We start from the raw sequence: 22181 nt of genomic DNA, 5'->3' as shown, positions 1-22181 counted from the left end.
AGTCCTATATGATGGATATGCATGGAAATGCCTCTGAGAATTAGGAGGGCCTTTTCACTAGGATCACAAAACTCACGGTTCCTGTTACTTTTGTTGGAAAATTCAATCATCAGCTGTAGCCTCTTGGAGATTGCAGTCAAACATGCATTGAGAGGTTGCAACGGTATGACGTGTTTTTTTTTCTTGCTGGTTTCTTGTTCCACTCTTTAATCCAGTATGTGGCGGTAATACAAATGTGAGCTGGTTTTCCAATCGCCATTAGAAGACAGATGAAGAAGAGTTGGAAGAAGACCCGCCCATGCCTCTGATTGGGTTAGCTTAAAAAATGAAGAGTGTTGATTGGTTGAAAGTAGGGAAGAGTAGCAGGCTAAGTCAATCAGAGGCCGAGTATGGGCCGGTCTTCCTCCACCTCGGGTGTGAAAATACCAAGTCGCAGCTGCAGCAGGGGCAGAGTTGTAGGCAGGTAATCCACGGTAGCCCTCTGCAGTGTCTCTGGTGCAGCTCACTTTCAAGTAAGTAATCAAATCCGACTTAATTTAATTATTTAATCATGGGTTGTACCGCAGCGTCATGCCGACAACGTAGTAAAAACCCCGTGCTCTCATGCAGATTATTTGGGCCGTAAGCTAGCTAACTGACTGCTGCATTCAAAACATATATGCCATTATACCAAGTCATCCTGATGTAATGTATTCGGAGTAGCCGATCGTAAACTGTTAAACATGGGTCGTTCCTCGTGTTTGAATTATACACTGATAATTTAGACAATAATTAGACCATAATAAATGTCATAGTTTGTCAAAGTAGCTAATGCTAATTTACGTCAATAAGGCCAATGGTGGAGAAACTGGGAACAGGGAAGCATGAGTGGCAGGTAAACATGGTTAGTTTCTAATGACAAGTTTGTTAAAACCTCATATCTAACAGTATTTATGATTAGCAATGAAAATATTCCCAGCTGTTCCTTCTGTGTGCTGAGTTTGTCAAAGTTCTACCTGAAATAGTGATGCTTGTTTGGTACGCTAGTTTTAGGTATATAAAAACTAATAATTAAGGCTCCAAACTTTACCTTGAACTGGCAAAATGCTAATTTATGGTTATACTCCACAAACAACACTACAAATCTGGCCTGACATTCAGCTTTTGATATTTGGTACTGTAGACACACATTTAGGTCAATACCCCAAATGATCAGTACTTTAACAAAACATACATTGTTACTATGACATTGTTATTTCTATTGAGCACATGTCCTCAAAGTAAAACAATGGTGGTTGTAACCGTGCCCTGTTACATCACACCATATTGTCAGTATTAGACTTTGCTCTCTGCAGCAGAGCAAAATTAACCTGTATTTCAAGGTAAAGTATGTGGACGCTCAGGGTGCGTAGGCCCCGTCAAAAGATCATTATATCACATAGATGACATCTCTCTCCAGGAATTCACTCTTAGTAGACGCAGATTTTCAGATAATTTTTTTTCAGTTAGTGTTCATTTTTGACTAGGGCCCATTTCCCTGTATAAAGGTCTGTCAGAGTGTGAAAGAATTTTAGTTATGTAAGGTCTGAAAAACATGGGCCAAAAGTTCACTGACCCTCAAGCTCCACCTTTCTGCCTGGACTCCACTGTTACACTGAATATGAAGGATTCTAGACTGGATCCTGTAAATAACCATCTATATTGTTTGTTAAAAAATACTTTATATCCCTAATTGTATTCATTTTCATCTTATGTGCAGTTACCATCTGCTGTAATAATTTTACAGTGTTAAAAACAGCCATACATTCATTGCTTATGTTTCCTCTTTTAGATTCATACTGAGACATAGATGAGGATGTCTAAGGCTTTGAATAATCCTTTTCAACACGTTGTTGAGCCCCTGGACCCTGAGGACCCGAAGCAGCAGTTTTTCAATCTTTTCAAACTTGGAGACAGCAGATATGGTGACAACAAACCCATACTGAACGTAGAATTAAAATCTCTTGTCATTGTTATTGTATAGTGTTGGGAGCAGATAGTCCAGAGAGGTTCACTGTCCCTCTGTTCCTCAGACCGTCTGCCGTTCTCCATCCGGGTCCTCCTGGAGTCTGCTGTCCGGAACTGTGATGAGTTTCTGGTGAAGAGCTCAGATGTGGAGAGCATCCTCAACTGGAAGCAGACCCAGGCTCAAACTGTGGAGGTGCCATTCAGACCTGCCCGTGTCATCCTCCAGGACTTCACGTATGTCTACGCTTTTCCATTGTGTCTGGATGTCAATGAGTTGTTCAGCAGGTTTTATACACAATCAATTAAACCCTTTACACAAGTACTGTTGAGTGGAAGAGATATTTTTTGAACCAACAAAACTTAATTTTGATGGAGAACTCCATCAGTCATATACATACATGTCAAAGTCATCGGCAGAACTAGTCATCATTAGTCATAGATGCATTATGGGAAATAGAGGATCCAGTTTTATTGTAGGGTGACCCATACTTAAAGCTAAAAGTCATGATATCTCAGCCTCTGCTGCTTCGATCTGAATTATTTTTGGGAAATATGTATAAAACTCACACAAATGAAAGGATAAATCTATCAAGAATGCTGTGCACAGACTCAAACCAAAAATGAACTGATCCTACCACACACACACACACACACACACACACACACACACACTGACACACACCATCCTGCTGCCAGAAATTCTTAATGCAGCAACTAATGTGGATCAATCGACTGCTGAAAGTAGTCCCCTATACAAAAAACTATTTTTCTCCTGTTAGAGGAACGTTTGTTAAAACCACCAATGACCAGCAGCTTTAGGAAGTTCTTGAGACTTAAAAACAAAAATATAGCTAGAGTGGGTATTCATGAGCTGTTTGTAAAGATTTAGCTCATCGGTAAGACCCAATGGACTTGGGCCTGAGAGGCACAGACAGTGTGAAGAAGTACTGAGAGGTGAATTTATATATTGTTCATTTTCATCTTTTCATTGGGTTTGTTGATCGTGACAAGAATTAAGAATATTGTAAGTGTTATGAAGATGTGGTGTCAAACAAAGGCATCAGTGGATTGTTAGCTCCTGAATATTGACAAATAAATGTTACTCATACTCACGATGATATCTCCCAGCCCTGACTGGCTGGCTACATCAGTTAACTAAGGATGAGTTATATCTGAATGTTGAAAATGTAGACTGGACTCACTCTGACCTGCTGTGTCTCTGAACCCACCCTGCAGTGGTGTCCCTGCTGTGGTGGACTTTGCAGCCATGCGTGATGCAGTAATGAAACTTGGTGGTGACCCAGAGAAGATTAATCCAGTTTGTCCCGCTGACCTTGTCATTGATCATTCCATCCAAGTGGACTTTAACAGGAAGTAAGGCTCATCATACTATTTGTACCATGGCACCATCATGGCACCATAAGTACATAGATACAATATTGTCCTGCAGGTAGCTACAACATGATCATCGCCTCTCTTTTTTTCCCCAAGGACTGATAGCCTTCAGAAAAACCAGGATTTGGAGTTTGACCGCAACAGAGAAAGATTTCAGTTCTTAAAGGTCTGAACAATTAACAAACCCCATGCAAGGTCTTCATATCTGATACGTTTTTATTTCCAGTGCCTTTTCCGTTTTACCATTAAATATGTTCTGTGGTTCCTAGTGGGGCTCTAAAGCCTTTAGGAACATGCGAATCATTCCTCCTGGATCAGGGATCGTTCACCAAGTCAACCTGGAGTACCTGGCACGAGTGGTGTTTAACAACGATGGGTTCTTCTACCCCGACAGCCTGGTGGGCACCGACTCCCACACCACCATGATTGATGGCCTGGGTGTCCTCGGCTGGGGTGAGACAATACCTGCTGTTTTTAGAAGACTTATACTTTCAACTCTTTCCAATAATTTGTGATGAATTGCTCTTTTGTCCTCATCCCCATTCATGTCTGCTTCGACACGTCATATATAGAGGTAAAATGCGTTAATGTGATGGTAAAACTAATGTTTTCCAGTCAAGATAAATGAAAAGGTATACAGTTTTAATATTAAGCATTAAATGGGTTTATATTCCATCTAGATTTTCGAAATCTTTATAATTATGCAGCTTTTTCTTCTGTAGCGGCTATCTCGTCTCACAGCGTTTGAGCTACGTACACCGTTTTCTAAGCTCTGTCATATTTCCGATGACTTTTAAACATGAAAATTTGACCAAAAAATGGCCTGTAGGGGCCAAGCTGCGATTGCTGCAATTCTTTTTTTCTTTGACAAAATGACACTTGTCTATCGGGATCGCCTTGGTGCAGTGGAGTGGTTTGTCGTCTCTCAGCCAAAACACTGTTGGTTCGAATCTAGCTCCTGCAAGAGGATTTAGTTTCAAACCACTTGGGTCCTATGGAGATGATAAGCCAACGCACTGCAGCTGTGCCAATCAGTGCACCTGCTTCAAATGATCTGTCTCAGCAAAAAGGATTTGGTTGTTGTTTTTTTTCCTTTCTTTCTTTCTTTCTTAACTTCTTTCTTATGTGAATGCTGAGCCATTCTGTATGAATGCTGCAATTCTTTTTTCATTGACAAAATGACATTTGTCTATTGAGATCACCCTGGTGCAATGGTTAGTGCTATCGCCTCCTAGCTAGGAGACTGTTGGTTCGAATCCCGATCCATGTCACATGGATCTCTTTTCTTTGTATTTCTTTCTTTGTTATGTGTGAATGCTGAGGCATTTTTTTTTCATTGACAAAATGACACTTATCTAGCAAGATCACCTTGGCGCAGTGGGCTGTGTTGTACGCCTCCCAGCTAGAAGACTGTTGGTTCAAATCCATGTTCACTTGATGTAGTTATTATTATTATTATTATTATTATGCTTATTCTTCCGTAGCGGCTATCTCGTCTCACGGCGTTTGAGCTACGTACACTTTTTGTCGCTGTGCCTATCAGCCCACTTGCTTCAAATGATCTGTCTCAGCAAAAATGGTTGTTGTGGGATTTTTCTTCTTCTCTTTTCTATGTATTTCTTTCGTTCTTTACTTCTTAACTTTCTTTCCTTGTTATGTGTGAATGCGGAGCAATCTGTATGAATGCTGCTTCTTTTGTGATTGACAAAATGACACTTATGTAGCAAGATCACCTTGGCGCAGTGGTCTGCGCTGTCGCCTCCCAGCTAGAAGACTGTCAGTTCGAATCCAGGTCCATATTATTAATGTCTTTGTTTTTTGTTATTTCTTTCTTTACTTCTTTTCTTATGTGTGAATGCTGAGGCATTCTGTATGAATGCTGCTTCTTTTTTCATTGACAAAATGACACTTATCTATCGAGATCACCTTGGCGCAGTGGGCTGCGTTGTCTTCTCCCAGCTATTTTTCCGCAGGAAGTGCGCTTCTAGTCACTTATGGGGCCATGGTAGCTATCTGTTGGCATATGGAGATTTAGGTGGTGCAACGTGGCGTTGGTGGATGGAACGAGACATGATGTCCCAGATGTGCTCAATTGGATTCAGGTCAGGAACAGGCAGGCCAGTCCATAGCATCAATACCTTCATCATAGAGGAATTGGTGACACACTGAAGCCACATGAGGCCTGGCATTGACATGCATTAGAAGGAACCCAGGGCCCACTGCACCAGCATATGGTCTCACAATGGGTCTGAGGATCTCATCGCGGTACCTAATGGCAGTCAGGGTACCTCTGGCTAGCACATGGAGGGCTGTGCGGCCATCCAAAGAAATGCCTCCCCACACCATTACTGACCCACCACCAAACCGGTCATGCTGGAGGATGTAGCAGGCAGCATAACTTTCTCCACGACTTCTCCAGACTCACGTCTGTCACATGTGCTCAGTGTGAACCTGCTCTCATCTGTAAAGAGCACAGGGCGCCACTGGCGAATCTGCCAATATTGGTGTTCTCTGGCAAATGCCAATCGCCGTGCAGTGTCGGGCTGTAAGAACAGGCCCCACTTGTGGACATCGGGCCCTCATACCACCCTCGTGGAGTCTGTTTCTGACAGATTGAGCAGAAACATGCACATTAGTGGCCCGCTGGAGGTCATGTTGCAGGGCTCTGGCAGTGCTCCTCCTGTTCCTTCTTGCACAGAGGAGGAGGTAGCGGTCCTGCTGCTGGCCTTTTGCCCTCCTACGGCCCCCTCCACGTCTCCTGGTGTACTGGCCTGTCTCCTGGTATCTCCTCCATGCTCTGCACACTGTGCTGTCAGACACAGCAAACCTTCTTGCCACAGCTCGCATTGATGTGCCATCTTGGATGAGCTGCGCAACTTGGTCAACAATGGTTTGTGGTCACGACCTGCAGAACCACACCTTTATAGGGGTAGTCTTGCTAATTGCCTCTCATTTCCACCTGTCTGTTTCATTTGCACAACAACAGGTGAAATTGATTCACAATTAGTGTTGCTTCCTAACTGGACAGGTTGATTTCACACAAGTGTGATGAACTTGGAGTAACATTGTGTTGTTTAAGTGTTCCCTTTATTTTTTTGAGCAGTGTATTATTCTAGAATTGGTAGAGACCAAAACAAAACTAAAAGGAGAGTCATTATTGATCTTACATACATCAGATTGACTAAAACAAATTGACCCTGATGTTGCTCTGTGTTGGATGTATTATTAGGCAACTTTATAAGCTCATAAATGTCAGCACTGAGGTTGTTGTATTGCCTCAGAGTTGCTGAAGGATCAAATAATGCAGCTATAAAATGTGTTTTGTCCTGCCAGTGTGAAAAAAAAATTCCATCCAGTGCATTAGGATCGAACAAGACTACACTATATATTGATACTAAATTAATTTGTCAGCCATCTATATATAATTTTTGTATAAATGCGCTGAGATGCCATCATTTGTATAGACATACATATATTGCTAGGTTATCTCAAAACAGTCATTGCTATATGATCAATTTTCCATGTAGGCATCACAGAAAATCCACTATATCATAATGTAGTAGATGAGTATCTTTATCACAACATAATGACATATACTTATAACATAAAGGAATATATTCATATTCCCTCTCCTACATTGTAGAGGTTGAACTAGTCTGAGCAACAATAGCTGTTTGCCTTTGAGAGAAATACTGACACCCGTAAAATATTTATTGTACCATTTTGCCAAGAGAGCAAACACAACATTGGACCAGTATGATTTTTGAAGTTGAAATCCCTGCCTTCATTTATGATAAAGTGCAATGGATACACTGTTGGCTAATGATAAGATGACAGTTACAAAACCCCATGAATTGCGGTGTGATAATTAAATTAAATAAGAGTCGTCTACAAACCTTTCAGGCGTTGGTGGAATTGAGGCGGAGGCTGTGATGCTGGGCCAGCCAATAAGCATGGTTCTGCCTGAGGTGGTGGGATACAAGCTGCACGGAACCCCAGAAAAACTCATCACCTCCACTGACATTGTCCTCACTGTTACAAAGGTAATTACAATTGTTCCATGCAGCTCCTCCAACATGTTGGCCACTTCTATGTCGTATCATTGGTATCATAATCTTTCTCCCCTTCCTTGCACTCAGCACCTTCGTCAGGTGGGTGTAGTGGGGAAGTTTGTGGAGTTTTTCGGTCCGGGTGTGCTTCAGCTGTCCATCGCTGACAGAGCCACCATCGCCAACATGTGTCCAGAGTACGGAGCCACAGCAGCTTTCTTCCCCGTGGACGACGTCAGCATTCAGTACCTCGCGCAGACCGGTGAGTGTGAGACATTTTCTGTACAACACCACATATGATTTTCTACCATTTTTGTATATCTGAAACCAGCTTGAAGTTATTAACTTATCAGCCAGAAAACAATGCAGCGCTGCTAAAAAGCTCATTAACATTGTCCCATTGCTGATGTGAGATGTGGACCTTTTCTAAATTTTTTGGAAAGTTGTATAATCAGCTTTGTTGAAGTATAACTGCAAAACCAAGAGACCCAAAACCCATTTTTAGATTCATGGCTCCTCACGTAAATCAACATATGCTTGATTTTTACAGACCCCCACTTGATTTATCACAGGTGAGGATTTCTTCTTTTGTCTTCCTTGTCTTTATTCAGGGCGAGATGTAGAAAAGCTGGCCTACATCACAAAGTACCTAAAGTCAGTGGGAATGTTCAGAGACTACTCCGACATCTCTCAGGATCCTGATTTCACTCTGGTCAGTGTCAACATCATTTTGATGTTTTGTTCATTGCAGTAGCACAATTTAAAGGTAGATTATAATTCACTTTGAGTAGGTAAAATGCCTGTGTTTGTGATTCTTACTGATACTATTTTATTTGGATGTCAAGATTTGTGACATGCTACTAAACACAAAAATCTAATAATAAGAATACAATTAAAGGTGCAGTAAGTGATTTTAATCCAATTCTCTTTTTGTAAAAATCAGCGATTGTATCCTTGCAGTCTGCTAGCTGTCGGTTCATTTGTCAATGAGGCCATTAACTCGGTTGACAATGTGTTGTTAACAAGCCTCCCTGACTCTGCTGCTGCCACAGAGTAACATTTAATTGTAAAAGTCAATCTCAAGGTTTGTGGTTAACCCTGAGTTAAATCAGAGTAGATTAACCTTGCTTCGTAGTACAGGCCCCAGGTCAGTGCAGTAAAATCAACAAAAGACAAGCTTTCTCCAAAATCGGTTACTGCCCCTTTATTGAGTTGTTTAAAAATGAGTTTCAATATAATTGAGTAAGTGAAGTAGTATGAAGTTCAACATTGTGGACAGTGAAGCAAAGAAACGTATTGCAAAATAATGATCTCTCCGTCTCTCTCTTCTTCAGGTGGTGGAGTTGGATCTCAGTACAGTGGTTCCATGCTGCAGTGGTCCCAAAAGACCCCAGGACAGAATTCCTGTTTCTGACATGAAAAAAGACTTTGAAAGTTGTCTGGGAGCAAAGGTGAACACCAGTGCAGTCTCATGTTTTCTCTATATCCACACTTAATAAATCTGCAACATTTTTCTCCATTAGTTCCCGCACATCTACACATTAAGGTTAACTTTTTCCACACCTATTCCTTGACTTTGGTAATGACAGATTTCAAATGATACCCTGTCCAGTTTGTTCCTAAGTAATAGATGAGTATGGCTAAACTGCTGCTACTTTTAGTGCTTCACAAAATATTTGATCTACTTTGGTCTTGCGATGTGTTTAGCAAGGCTTCAAGGGCTTCCAAGTGGCCCCTGAGGGCCACAGCGCCGCAGTCCCCTTCCAGTTCAATGGAAAAGAGTTCACTTTGAGCCACGGCTCAGTGGTCATCGCTGCTATCACCAGCTGCACCAACACCAGCAACCCATCTGTCATGCTGGGAGCCGGTGTGTAGACTGCTCTCTTTGGAATTTGTGTAATATCAACTCATGGGGTTTGTAACTGTCAATTTGAGAGTATCAATAATAATTACGGTTTATTTTTCAGGACTTCTTGCTAAAAAGGCAATAGAGTGTGGGCTGAGTGTGAAGCCGTACATAAAGACCAGCCTTTCACCCGGCAGTGGAGTAGTCACCTACTACCTCAAGGAGAGTGGTGTTATGGACTACCTCTTTCAGCTGGGGTAGCTCACTCATTCTTCACCTGCTATTTCATAGTTTATTGTCTCAATTTTATCTGCTCGTGTTCATTTTTCCTATTCTCATTTCATCTACCTTTTTGTTTTATTTCATTTTCAAGTATGAAATCTTCGACTCAGTAGGTCTTGGTGCCAGCTCGCTTCCTAATCCATTTCTACAGTTGCATATATGCACTGCAGCAAATTTTTATGTACATGGAAATGTGTGCCACAGTGCAGTCAGGTGACGTTAGCATGAAGCTAATTTGCTGCCTTGTCTTTCCTCATAGCTTCGAGGTTGTTGGATACGGTTGCATGACGTGTATAGGCAACAGTGGGCCACTCCCAGAGCCAGTGGTGGAGGCCATAACACAGGTACCTGTGGTTTACATCCCCACTGTATCATGTCCAGTGTCTCCCATAGGATTTTGAGAGACTATGGGGGGTGGACCTCGGACCCTCAAGAATAATATATAATATCTGTTGATTGCGGTTGGTTGTAATGAATGCACGCTCAGTATTTTCTAACAAGACTCTCTTGTCGAGATCTTTTATTTTTGCCATGATAAGTGTAAAAATATTTTCGGTTTATGAGTCTATGGCGTAACAAATTAGACTATGGCGGGCCGCCACAGTCTCGTCAATGTATGGTAAAACCTGATGTTACCTCTCGGTGTCTTTAGCTCTTCCCAGGGGTCCTCACTCTTTCTCCTGTGGTGACAGCAATATTGTAGCCACTTAAAGTGAACAGTGCTCTCTTTGTGTATTTCTACTATATTTACTACTGTAAATAAAGAGTAAAACGTTTTAGATTATGAATGTATTTAATATTCTATCTCACTCCTGTTTAACATGTTTCAGGGAGATCTGGTTGCTGCGGGCATCCTTTCAGGAAACAGAAACTTTGAAGGGCGAGTCCACCCCAACACCAGAGCAAACTACCTGGCTTCACCACCACTCGTCATTGCTTATGCTATAGCAGGCACAGTGAGGATAGACTTCGAGACAGAGCCCATTGGTGAGTTTTGAGACTCCCATAAAAACTGCCCCTTTATTTTGAGTTGTAAACCTTTATTTATTACTCGTCACTCAAAGAATAAAACAGTACTCGGCACAGTACAAAAGTTTCTCACATAATGTGTTGCTGTAAGTTTTGACTTTTACTTCAAAGCTGTGCTGTGACAAGTCCTCAGGGAACAAAGTTATGCACTCAGTATAAAAGTGAAGGCATGGTCAGTGGCAAGATCATGATACACATTTGGTTGTGTCACACTGAGCAGGATCAGTTGGAGGAGGAGGAATTTTTATCTGTAAAATGCTCATCAGACCTATGTAGCCAGCTCCTCATCTCTGCTGCAGGCTGCATGCTACATTAGCCCGCTACACACAACACGCAACAAACACTAATCGCCGACCAAACCATCAGCAGTTAAGTTGCATTGTGGGTTATGTAGGTGCTCATTTAGTTCATTTTATGTAACCGTCCACAATGACTTTGAAAGTGAGTGATGGTGTGTGTCCTGTAACTTTAACCTGTGGTAGGGAAAACTGAAGGCTAACTTATCATAGCTTGTGATGTTATCACTTCTTCACAGAGGCCATCAGACATTAACAAGAGGATTAATTATGACTTTAACCTTTGGAGACATTAGGAGAATCCGTCACTATGCATGCTTTTAACACGGAGTGGTTACGGCCCTTCAGTGTTCCCTCAGTGTCGTTTAAACAATTCAGGCTTTTAAAGGCCAATACAGCTGCTTAGAACCATTTAAGTGGTGGTGCACAGTTTAGCCAGGAGGCGGTCTGGGTTACAGTTCAAGGATTGTGGTAAAATCCAGTGAAATATCCTGTTACAGATATTATCTGTTCAGAGTCAGTATATAATCTACGGGCTACTTTGTTCTTACAAGCGATGCTGTGCAATTATGTTGAGTTTGTTTTAGTCTTTACATTTTTAGATTAGAGATGAACAAATATCAGTATTAGCCTATGAGTATAAGACTGACTATACAATAAAACATGCACCTTTTATAATATAGTGCTGAGTTCTCTAAATTTGAAAATTAACAGTTCAGCTTATCCATGCACTTCTAAATTCAGTGATTTGTCTCACCAAACACATACTACATATATTGACTTGGTAATCGAGATTTTGCCTGTTAAATCAAATATTAAAGGGTCATATTATGCTCAAGTGTAAAAAAATCATAATTTATCGCAAACTGCATGAAACAGTATTTTTCCCCATTAATTACCTTGACTGTGGCAGTCGCTTTGGTCTAATTTGTCCTGACAGTTTCATAATGAACCCCAAAAAAATTTACCCTCCTCATGATAGCATAAAAGATCTAACTTAGGGTTTTGCACTGTTGCTTCATTGTAGTGGTGTGCAGCTCTGGAGAAGGTCCTTTAAGGTCAATATTTTACATCTCAAGAGGCTGTATTGACTAATTGACTCTTTTATGTGATGTCATCGGATTGCCCACAATGACAGAAATTACGCTTGATTTTTAAACTTTGTATGTGATTACAGCTTCACGCCCAAAACGGCTACTGAGCTTGATGCGCTAGGCAAAGCAGATTTTCAGACTCTTTAAGTATTGTCCTCTTGTTGTCTGCAGCCACGAACTCTGAAGGCAAAGAGATCTTCCTGAGGGACATCTGGCCCACACGAGAAGAGATCCAGGCTGTGGAGAAAATATTTGTCATTCCATCAATGTTTAAAGAAGTGTATGAGAAGATTGAGGTAGTGTTACCATTAGTCTTACGGGAACAGCATTTAAGCAATTTGATATAAATGTGACTGACTGACTGACTGACTCTTTCTGGATTGTGTTGTTCTAGAAAGTGAATGAACGTTGGAACTCTTTAGTTGCTCCCTCTGACAAGCTCTATACCTGGGATCATCAATCAACTTACATCAAGTCTCCACCGTTCTTCAGTGGTTTGGTAAATGATACGAATCACTACATCCTCCGACAGTTACGAATCTCCTTTTAAGTTCCCCAAGAAGTCTTTAGTGTATAGTATACTGCAAGCTCACATGATGCAATAGCAAAAAATGGTCTTGAAATGTCAATTTTATTGTCATTATTGAAATGGCAATTATTTTTGCAATAATTTCAGGGAAAATATATCGTCCAACAAAAAAGAGTAATCGTGAAAGGCCTATGCATATGCATTAAAATTATACAAATGTTTTTTATATCTATAAAAAAATGTATAGACTATATGGCAAATGGGAAAGTTTCCTCAGTGTGTGCTTGAACTCCATGAAACACTCAGTCACACTGACCGAGGCAGCAACTCTAGCAGCCATGGACTTCAACACTGTTCCACCACAGTCACTGCTGCTTCTACTGTCCTGAAGATATTAGAGCTTTTTTCACAGCAGCCATTTTGAAATAACACAGTAAACAAAGTCGTTACTAATCACATTTGTAATAATTACAATGAGCTTCTGTTCTTCAGTGTGATTAGTATCACCTGTGTTTACCTACATGGCTGCATATAGATAACGTTGTTTTAGCCTCAGACAGTGCTTTCATCATCATCATCATCATAATTATTATTATTATTATTAGGGCCCGAACTCCACTGACAAAGTCAGAGCGAGGACCTATTATAATTGAGTGAATTATTATTATTATTATTATAATAATTTTTATTAGGGCCCAAGCCAAGCCTGTAATTATTATTATTATTATTATTATTATTAGTAGTAGTAGTAGTAGTAGTACGCCAAATGAATTGCTAATTTGAGGCACTTAATGTGCTCCGACCTGCCCAAAACTTTGCACACGCATCAGAACCGGTGAAAAATTTGATAAAATTGACAATTTAGGGGTTTTGGGCATGTGCGTGTCAAAATAACTCAATAAAGCCCCTTACCACATTCCCCCCCACATTGCATTTGATGTAGATAAACGAAATTTGGTAGGCACTTGTATCACAAAAAGACCTACAAAAAAATAAGAGGTCGCCATTACCGCCGACCAACAGGAAGTCAACCATTTCGATTTTAGTGTGCAAATTTGGCCATTTTCGCACGTCATACTTTAACAAACTCCTCCGGCAGACTTCACACTAGCATCTTCAAATTTGCGGTGTCATCTCAAGACGCATGGGATCAAACGATACTCAATGCTTGAGTTTTCATTAGAGCCCCTTGTTATTATTATTATTCATTGTTTTTCATTATTATATGGTTGTTGCTTTGCCTCGATTCAGACCATGAAGCTGCAGCCTCCTGAGTCTATAACAGATGCCTGCGTTCTGCTGAATCTGGGAGACTCAGTCACCACGGACCACATCTCTCCTGCAGGGAACATTGCCAGGAACAGCACCGCAGCTCGCTACCTGACCAACAGAGGGTGAGTGACCTCACTGCTTCAGGCTGTGGCAGCAGTCCTTGTGTAGGTTACAGTACCTTTCTTTAGTCAGTATGAGTCACTGTGAACAAGTCAAACTGCAACTAATAATCACACCCAAAGTCACAATTCTGCTGTGACAACACATTACTTTCACACACACTTCCTCAGTCATAAGATCAATACATCCTGATTTGAATAGATTCATGATATTATTGCTTTTTTAAAACCCACTGCACAGGAAATATTGGTGTCATGTTTGTCAGTTTCCTTCCTCCTATCGCCTTTATGAAATCACAGTTGTGTTGTGATATGTCTACAAACACAATCAACTCCACTCAGAAATCATAAAAACTTTCTGTTTAACTCTGTTTGTGTTTTGACTAGTCTGACTCCTCGAGACTACAACTCGTATGGCTCCCGTCGAGGAAACGACGCCGTGATGGCCAGAGGGACATTCGCAAACATCCGCCTCTTTAACAAGTTCCTCAACAAGCAGGCGCCACAAACCATTCACCTGCCAACAGGTGAAACGGTCAGCATGCAATACTTTTCTTACACCCACCAGGAAGCCTTTCCTCTCAGCTCTTTCTTTCATCGCCATGAGTATGTAACATATACATACATAAATACATACAGTATGTGGTTTTGTAAAAGCCCCAATACACAGTTCTATTTCATCCCTCCTGACCGCCAGAGGCTGTGCTTAAAGCACTGAATATTCCCTTTGCGCATGCGCAGTTCGAGTATGTATACCAACAATGTTACCTGTGACCCCCTGGATGACCCGAGAGAGGCTATATCTTCCGGTATCATCAGAGGTTCTGTTCCTTTTTTCTTCTCGCGTGCATTTGCATTGGATTTCATAGCATTGGCTAAAAGCTAACACATTAAACTAATAATAAATTACCGTCGCTGTAGTGACCCGAGCAGCTACATTTTGTTCATCATCCAAGGGCTGCGACGGCACTGGTATGGTACGGTAGCATTTTACTCTGCCTCTCCGGGTGTACGGTATGTGTTTCACTTTATTTTCTTTACCTTGAAAATAAGGCCCTCAGGTGGGTGGCTTTGTTATGCCGAAACTTACTTTTTACAGCAGATTACAACCCTTACGGTGAATGTAGCGTCTGCGCTCCCCACTCCCAGAATAAAGTTGTTTGTCTTTGTTTACATCAAGTTAGTGGCTGTGTTTCGCCGAAACTAATTTTTTACAGCGGTTTACAACCATGACGGTGAAAGCAGCGTCTGCACTCCCCGCTCCCTGTATTAAAGGTCCCATATTGTACACCTTTCTGGTGTTTTATTGGAAGTTTTGATATCCTTAAGAAAATATATTCGGGTTTTTTTAGTACCAATTTATTGACCGTTTTGACACTTTAACGGTACTTACAGAGCCCCTAGACCTTATTTATTATGAAAAAAGCCAGGAAATCTCAATTTTGACAATATGGGCACTTTAAGTTGTTTTGCTTTATTTACATCAAGTTGGTGGCTGAGCCTAGATTGTGAGAAAAATCATGATTCAGATCAGGGATGGTGATTCTATCCCAAAAGATCGTTATATGATCCCCAAACCCCTACTTAGAAGTGAATCGATTATCCGCCGAGCTGGCCGAGATGAGGTCCCTTCTCCAAGGTCGCCACTCTGATGCTCCCCCCGAGGATGTGGAGGTGTCTACTCCAACCATGCCCATGCCGGTCCCAGATCGCACAGTCACCTTTGACTGAGGCGTGTAAGAGGACCCTCCGTAGTGTCCCGGTGGAACCAGGGGAGCTGTTCGGTTCAGCTGGAGGCAGCTTCCGAGTCTCCGCAGAAGCATGCCTCCGCCCAAAGGGGTCTAGGGGCCCCCCGGGCCCATCCACTACCACTGGTTCACTCCACTGGCTATCGTGGTCCTCAGTGTCCCGCTCAGAGGCTTGCCAAGGACTTTCGTGACTATGGCTATTCTGCCATTGGTGTTCCGCCCACAGTGAGGACCCAGTACATTGCTCCCTGCCTACCATCCTGGAGGTCCTGCAGTCCCTCTTGAACAACGGCAGGTCTCCCTCTACCCTGAAAGTTTATATGGCGGCACAGTGGGGAGTCCCAATCTGGTGTCCCTCTTTCTGAGGGGGCTCGGAGGATGCATTCCCTAGGAGCCCCAAGATCTCCAGCACTGTCATTTTGAATCCTTTTGATCCTGCGAGAAGATTCCGTAGGAAAGGAACCCGTGATGACCCTGAAAGATATAGCCTCTCTCGGGTCATCCAGGGGTCACATGTGACATTATTGGTGTACATACTCGAACTGTGCATGCGCGAATGGTATATTCGGTGCTTTAAGCACTTCCTCTGGCGGTCATTCGGGATTCATATAACCGTAGTTACATTCATAACTTTCATTTTATTTTATGCTGTACCAGATGAATCTTTGTAATCATGAGTCAAATCGGCAACATACATACATACATACATTTTGGGATGTACCACTCGACTGTGGCATTTTTGACTACACTCAATAATTAACTTAAATCAATGACACAGCTGTCGCTCTATTTTGTTGTATTTGTGGTTACACGTCTCTTCTGTCAGGAACTGTGAATGAGGAACTACGCAGAGACGCCGTTAACATTTTTTCAAAGTGAACAGCTCCTGCAGTGGAACCATGACATGAATACAGTACAAAATGATGATGGATGATGAAAACTGATGACTGACTTAATTTTGTTTGCATTTTATTTTTTTTTAAAACCTAGTACTGACTATGATTTAATTCAAATTTAGAATATTAGAGTCCTCTCACACTGGCTGACCTGCAGGATCATTGCTATTATACAGTGTACAGGGGCCTTAATGGACTGAGTCGTAAATTTGTTTCACCTTTCCCCTCTCCTGTTCAGCTGGACGTGTTTGATGCTGCAGAGAGATACCAGCAGTCCGGCGTCCCTCTGCTGGTTCTGGCAGGGAAGGAGTATGGCTCAGGCAGCTCCCGAGACTGGGCAGCTAAAGGGCCCTTCCTGCTAGTGAGTATCACACATTTCCATTTATAGCTTACATTGGAACATCAGCTGTATTAAACTAGGGCTGCAACTATCGATTCTTTACATAATCAATTAATCTGTCGATTCTTTTCTCGATTAATCGATTAGTTGTTTGGTCCAGGAAATGTCATAAAATTGTGAAAAATGTAGATCGTGTTTCCCAAAACCCCAAAATTATGTTTTGTTTCATCCAAACACCAAAGATATTTAGTTTGCTGTCATAGAGGAGCAAAGAAACCAGAAAATATTCACATTTAAGAAGCTGGAATCAAACCATTTTGACATTTTATTCATAAAAACTACTTGAACCAATTAATTGATTATCAAAATAGTTGCTGATTAATTTAGTAATCGATTACACTTGATTAACTGTTGCAGCTCTATATGAAACCATTAATTTATTAGCTTTTCTCACAGCTTTCTAGCAACATCACATTGTCTTCATCCAGGGTCCAAAATTAGCACTCACCAGTAGCAAAATGCCGGTAAATTCTGTCTTTGGCGAGTCAATTATAGAGACTACACGCCACTCTGGCGGATAGAAAAAAAATGTCTTACATGCGAGAGAAAGCTGCTGGTTGCCGTCACTCAGACTGTTTAAAAATAGCTGTCAAAGGGCTGGGAGATAAAGGTAATTATCGCAAAATAACTGTTCTTCGATAGAAATATAAGACACTGTCGATATAACTTAGATAGAACTAATTCCGTAAAAAATTATCTACCACCCACCTTGGCTGGTAAGCCAAAAAGTTAATTTTGGACCCTTCCTTCATCAGTGACCTCAGTTTGTACTGACAGCATGTCAACAGAGCTAAACAAAGCAAGTAAATTAAGAGATGGGACTACACAGGCATCGCTAGGTTTTTTATTATTTGCTGCAATATGTATATGAGCAATTTTTTCTAGGTAATCTTCCCATGCCGACAGAGTATGCCGAATGTAACAATCAGCTGTTCTCTTTTTTATCTGAAATCATCAAATGCATTTCTTTTTCTCTGTTAGTGAAGATAATGAAATGAGTCTTTGCACAAGTGCTCCTGTATCTCAGGACCATGTGGTGTCCAGATCAAACTGTGTCGTCAACATGTCTGAACACTGAGTGACACAGTCACTGGTGTTTAAAATAGATCATGCACTTCCATTTGTGGATTTTAGAAGAGAACGAGATGAACACTGAGACCTAAACAATCCGTGAGACTTTGTGTTAAACTTATATTTAAAGCCAATGAATTAAACAAATAATATCTTTATATGATATTTGGCTCAGTCATAAAATCTGGCTGATGATTGTGATTTTTTTCACAATGTTACTCTGATCATGGTTTTCAAATTTTAGTCCCAAGAGCGTCAAAGTGAAAGCCCAAAACTTTTGGTTAATCACTGAAAATGAGCCGTGTCCCATTCATGGGCACCATCGTTTGTAGGCTGCATTTGAAGACTTATAGTGTTACTAGGACTGTCCCATTTCAAAGGCTCCTTCACACATCCTTCCATTCACAAGCAACAAATAATCCAACCTATCCCAGGATTCATTGTGCACCGGTGACAAAGCTACCGAGCTAGCAGCTGTAAGGGCGGGACAAGCTGGTGATGCAAATAGGAAATCCTTCGTGGACAAGGCTGTCACATTTCAGTTCAGCCTTCAAGGGCTCTGAAGGATACCGGCCCTAAATTGGGACGCGGCTATAGTTGTCACAGGTGTAGCTGAATTATCATGTGTCTGATAATGAAAGTTTCGTCCTGTGATCAGTTTCTTCTGTGAACTGAGACGGAGATTTGGCAAAAAAATTAAAAGCTCTGGAAAAGTGTTAAAAGTAGGAACCTGTTTTTGTTCTTGTAGGGTATTAAGGCAGTTCTAGCAGAGAGCTATGAACGGATCCACCGCAGTAACCTTGTGGGAATGGGAGTGATTCCTCTGGAGTATCTACCAGGAAACACTGCTGACAGCCTGGGGCTGACCGGCAGAGAGCGCTACACCATCATCATCCCCAAGCACCTCACTCCAAGGATGCTTGTCGACGTCCAGGTTTGTTGAGGACAATTTGTTGGAGATCAGGGTCAGAATTCAATTCTCTGTCTAAGCTGATGCTTGACGTCTCTTTCGCCCTCACAGCTCGACACGGGGAAAACATTCCAAGTGCGGATGAGATTCGACACAGACGTGGAGCTGGCATATTTCCACCACGGGGGAATCCTCAACTACATGATCCGCAAAATGTCTGAAAACTAACATGCAGAGCACAGCGCAGGAAGTTTAATTGTTCTTATTCTGAGCTACAGTCCAACATGGTATGAATCTAACGTAACAGTCGACAGACGGAAAATGTACAGGTAAAATTCAATCTCCACGCTCGATGCAATGAGCCACTCACAGAGACACAATCTTCTCATTTTTGAGAACACTGCTACGAGTCATGTTTGAATCATAGAGGAGAGCCTGAGTGAATAAACTGCATATGAGATATAAATAATGAATGAAGATATGCAAGGCAGGATGATACTTGATTTTGATATGCCATACAGAAGGTAAAAATGTTTCACCGCAAACCAGATGTCCTCCTGTATTTCATTGCCTTAAGAATGAAATTCCAGCCTGCACTTTCAGAGGCAGCAGTAGTTTTGCTTTTATGTGATACATCTGAACCAAGGCGATGGATTATTCCACATTATTACAGGCTTGACTTTTTTGTCTTCTATCAGTTAAGATCTGGAGCTGAGTCTATGGTACCAGTCATGAGCTTTGGTACTACAGCATCACAGTCTTCTGTATTATGCAGTCTTCTGTATTATGCGTGCTGCAGTTGCACTATGGAGGACTTTGTCTTTACGTTTGTGTCCCTGTTTGCTGTGCATTTGCATGTGCACATGAGTGCATGCAGGTGACGTGATAAACATTCTGGCCAATGTTTTTTTCACCATTCCATTGATCGACAAAGACAGGAAAGCTGGATGTAAACAATGCAGGTTTAAGAGTAAAAAATAATAATTGATGTTTTGTGAGCAGGGAGATGGATTGAACACACTGTGCTGAAGAACAAAGAGCTATAGTCACAAATTAGAGCCAGGTTGTAATAAAGCAGAAATAATATATGAATCGCCATATGAATCATGTTGAGATTTAAAGTTCATTCTTCACCATGATAGAAATACATTTTATGTACATCTCGGCTTCTAAGTGATATATGGATTATGTTAGTGACGGTACATATTGGTGGTGATGAACCTATAATATATGTCCGAGGAGGAGTAATCAGGTGTAGCTTCACTGTGAGAGCACATTATTCTCCTGGTTTCTTTTCCAGCATTCCAAAACTGGTGAAGCAGTGTTTGACATTAATGTTGGGTTTCCATTTCGCTGTTTCCATTCGTTGGTGGTGTCCTCAAGTCGTCACCGTTGTGTTGAACTGTTCCATGTTCTTTACAATCGCAATGCATTAGACCTCAGGATACTGCTAAACTAAATGAAATGTGACTTAAACCATTTTCCCTGAAATTTATCGTGTCTGTTTCTGTGTAATTTATTTTTAGAAGGGACTAAAATAACCCTAATACTAGTCTGCTTGAAGCTCATCTCATCTGCAGTCCCTTGGCCCATAAACTTCAAACACTAAGAGTAACAAGGCATATTGGAATGCTTTTCTTTTTATATGCTGGAGAAAATGAGCCTTGAAATAGTCCCTAAAAGCCCTTTATTTCCATAAATAGTCTGTTGGCTGTCGCTACACTGCTCACTGATAGTGGACTTCTGTCAAAAAACGTCCTAAAAGTTGTTTTTCACTATCGACAAGTATTTTTCAAAAGCTCTCTATGAGAGTGTGAGTGTTTTCTATTCTAGTCCAACTGCTCAGTTTAAGCCACCAGAGGGTTCTTTGAGCAGAATTCATGACAAAGAAATGGGAAATCTGTCCTAAAATTTTTGTATTTCACTCATACACAACTCAAAAGGAGTTCAAATCTGCAGCTTGGAAAAAAAAAAGCATCATCTGGTCCTGAAAACGTGTGTTGACACCCTGTATTGTACATTTACACCTTGAAAACTGGAAGAAGCCTGGAGTCCTGCTTTTCCCCTTATATATCCCTGTAAGATGTTACAAATTAAGAGCAAAAACAACAGTCTATGTAGAAACTGCAGTATTTCATGCACTAAGTGAAATTTTTACTTCCAAGTTGAGTTGCATTATTAATGTAGGCGACAAGTTTTTGACAAGGAACAATGTGTGGAATAAAAAAACTGACATCTCTAGTTCCACTGCACCAATTTAAACAATTTAAAATTACATTAAATCTGTGGAGTATGTCTTCAATGCTCTTCTTTTGACACAAATACAGTTCTGCTGGTTAATTGACATATACTGCAAAGTTCCATTTGAATACAGTGAGGATAAAATTTGTCTGTGACTCAGGACATGAGAGTAAAAAGAGACACATGCATACGCTGTCGGAAGAGCTGTCAGAGGCAAGTTAGGGTTAAGTGTCTTGCCCAAGGACACAATGGCATGTGGACTTGGGGAAGCTGGGATCGAACCGCCAACCTTCGGGGTTGGTGGCTGAATGACTATCTCCTGAGCCACAGCCGCCCGTAGGGTGGCAATCACTGTCGTTAAAATGGCTAAAGAAAGAAAATTCCACTTAAAACAGTAAAATGTATTCGCTGTGTGATGCATGATCCACATCTTCATCATAATTTGTCATTTTCCGCATGCATTTGCTAGCTCGGAGGTGCCTACACCTTTGCTCTGAATTTAGCATGCTTGGCAGCTGACCTCGGCCCAGACTGCCTGTTTTGTTACTATACAACAGAAAGTCGCTGTAGTATCCAGGCTGCCCTGAAGATGTACTGTGCTCAAATGGCGTATTATAACCTTGTTTGGTACTGTAATTGGCTGATATGAATCTTGGTCCTATGTCTCTTTAGTTGAGTGGGGATTATTCAAAATTAGATTAAGTTCATTGGTATTCATAATCCGAACAACTCGGAAATTTTATAGCAATCCAGTCAAATCAAATTTTTAAAACTGGTAAGTGACAAAAATTGCATCAATGCTGCTAGTGTGGCTTTAACTACAAAATCAAATTTGGACCAATTCTGACCAATGAAGCTGTTTTTGCCTATTTGATAATTGTTTATGGACTCTTGATTCTTGATTTTTTTTGGTAATAGCTTAATGGTTGAATGCACTGTAATGTAATGTGATTCTGACTAACATAGAACCACATCCTGATGAATCCAACCCATCCTGAACTCCTGCACAGTAAAATGA

General features: G+C 41.2%; 1 protein-coding gene across 2 annotated transcripts; it reads left to right on the top strand.

The window, feature by feature from the left end:
* The first annotated feature begins 377 nt into the window (after positions 1 to 377).
* Positions 378 to 20417, top strand: aco1 (aconitase 1, soluble). Of its 2 annotated transcripts, XM_035625915.2 has the most exons (21): positions 378 to 512; positions 1811 to 1943; positions 2052 to 2220; positions 3223 to 3360; positions 3478 to 3547; positions 3651 to 3834; positions 7285 to 7424; positions 7521 to 7692; positions 8042 to 8142; positions 8765 to 8881; positions 9138 to 9297; positions 9398 to 9533; positions 9818 to 9902; positions 10389 to 10545; positions 12149 to 12273; positions 12372 to 12476; positions 13758 to 13900; positions 14285 to 14432; positions 16780 to 16902; positions 18761 to 18946; positions 19034 to 20417. In XM_035625915.2, the coding sequence occupies exons 2-21, from the start codon at positions 1829 to 1831 to the stop codon at positions 19148 to 19150; spliced, it is 2691 nt and encodes an 896-aa protein (XP_035481808.1). In that variant the 5' UTR covers positions 378 to 512; positions 1811 to 1828; the 3' UTR covers positions 19151 to 20417. The 2 variants fall into 2 exon arrangements, 1 of the variants encoding a protein (XP_035481808.1); XR_004790195.1 differs by lacking the exon at positions 19034 to 20417 and having other exon boundaries at positions 14285 to 14424; positions 18761 to 18900.
* The last annotated feature ends 1764 nt before the right edge of the window (positions 20418 to 22181 follow it).

Source organism: Scophthalmus maximus, chromosome 2 (genome assembly GCF_022379125.1).
Source record: "Scophthalmus maximus strain ysfricsl-2021 chromosome 2, ASM2237912v1, whole genome shotgun sequence".
Lineage (NCBI taxonomy): Eukaryota > Metazoa > Chordata > Actinopteri > Pleuronectiformes > Scophthalmidae > Scophthalmus > Scophthalmus maximus.
The sequence above is the reverse complement of the archived record's forward strand: the minus strand, read 5'-3'. Positions and strand labels throughout refer to the sequence as shown.

Excerpts from the sequence above, each read along its gene's own strand:
- aco1 (XM_035625915.2), top strand. The coding sequence starts at position 1,829 with ATGAGGATGTCTAAGGCTTTGAATAATCCTTTTCAACACGTTGTTGAG. Across the intron at positions 9,298-9,397 it reads ATCTGTCATGCTGGGAGCCG|GACTTCTTGCTAAAAAGGCA; the intron begins GTGTGTAGACTG and ends TTTATTTTTCAG. Across the intron at positions 9,903-10,388 it reads TGGTGGAGGCCATAACACAG|GGAGATCTGGTTGCTGCGGG; the intron begins GTACCTGTGGTT and ends AACATGTTTCAG.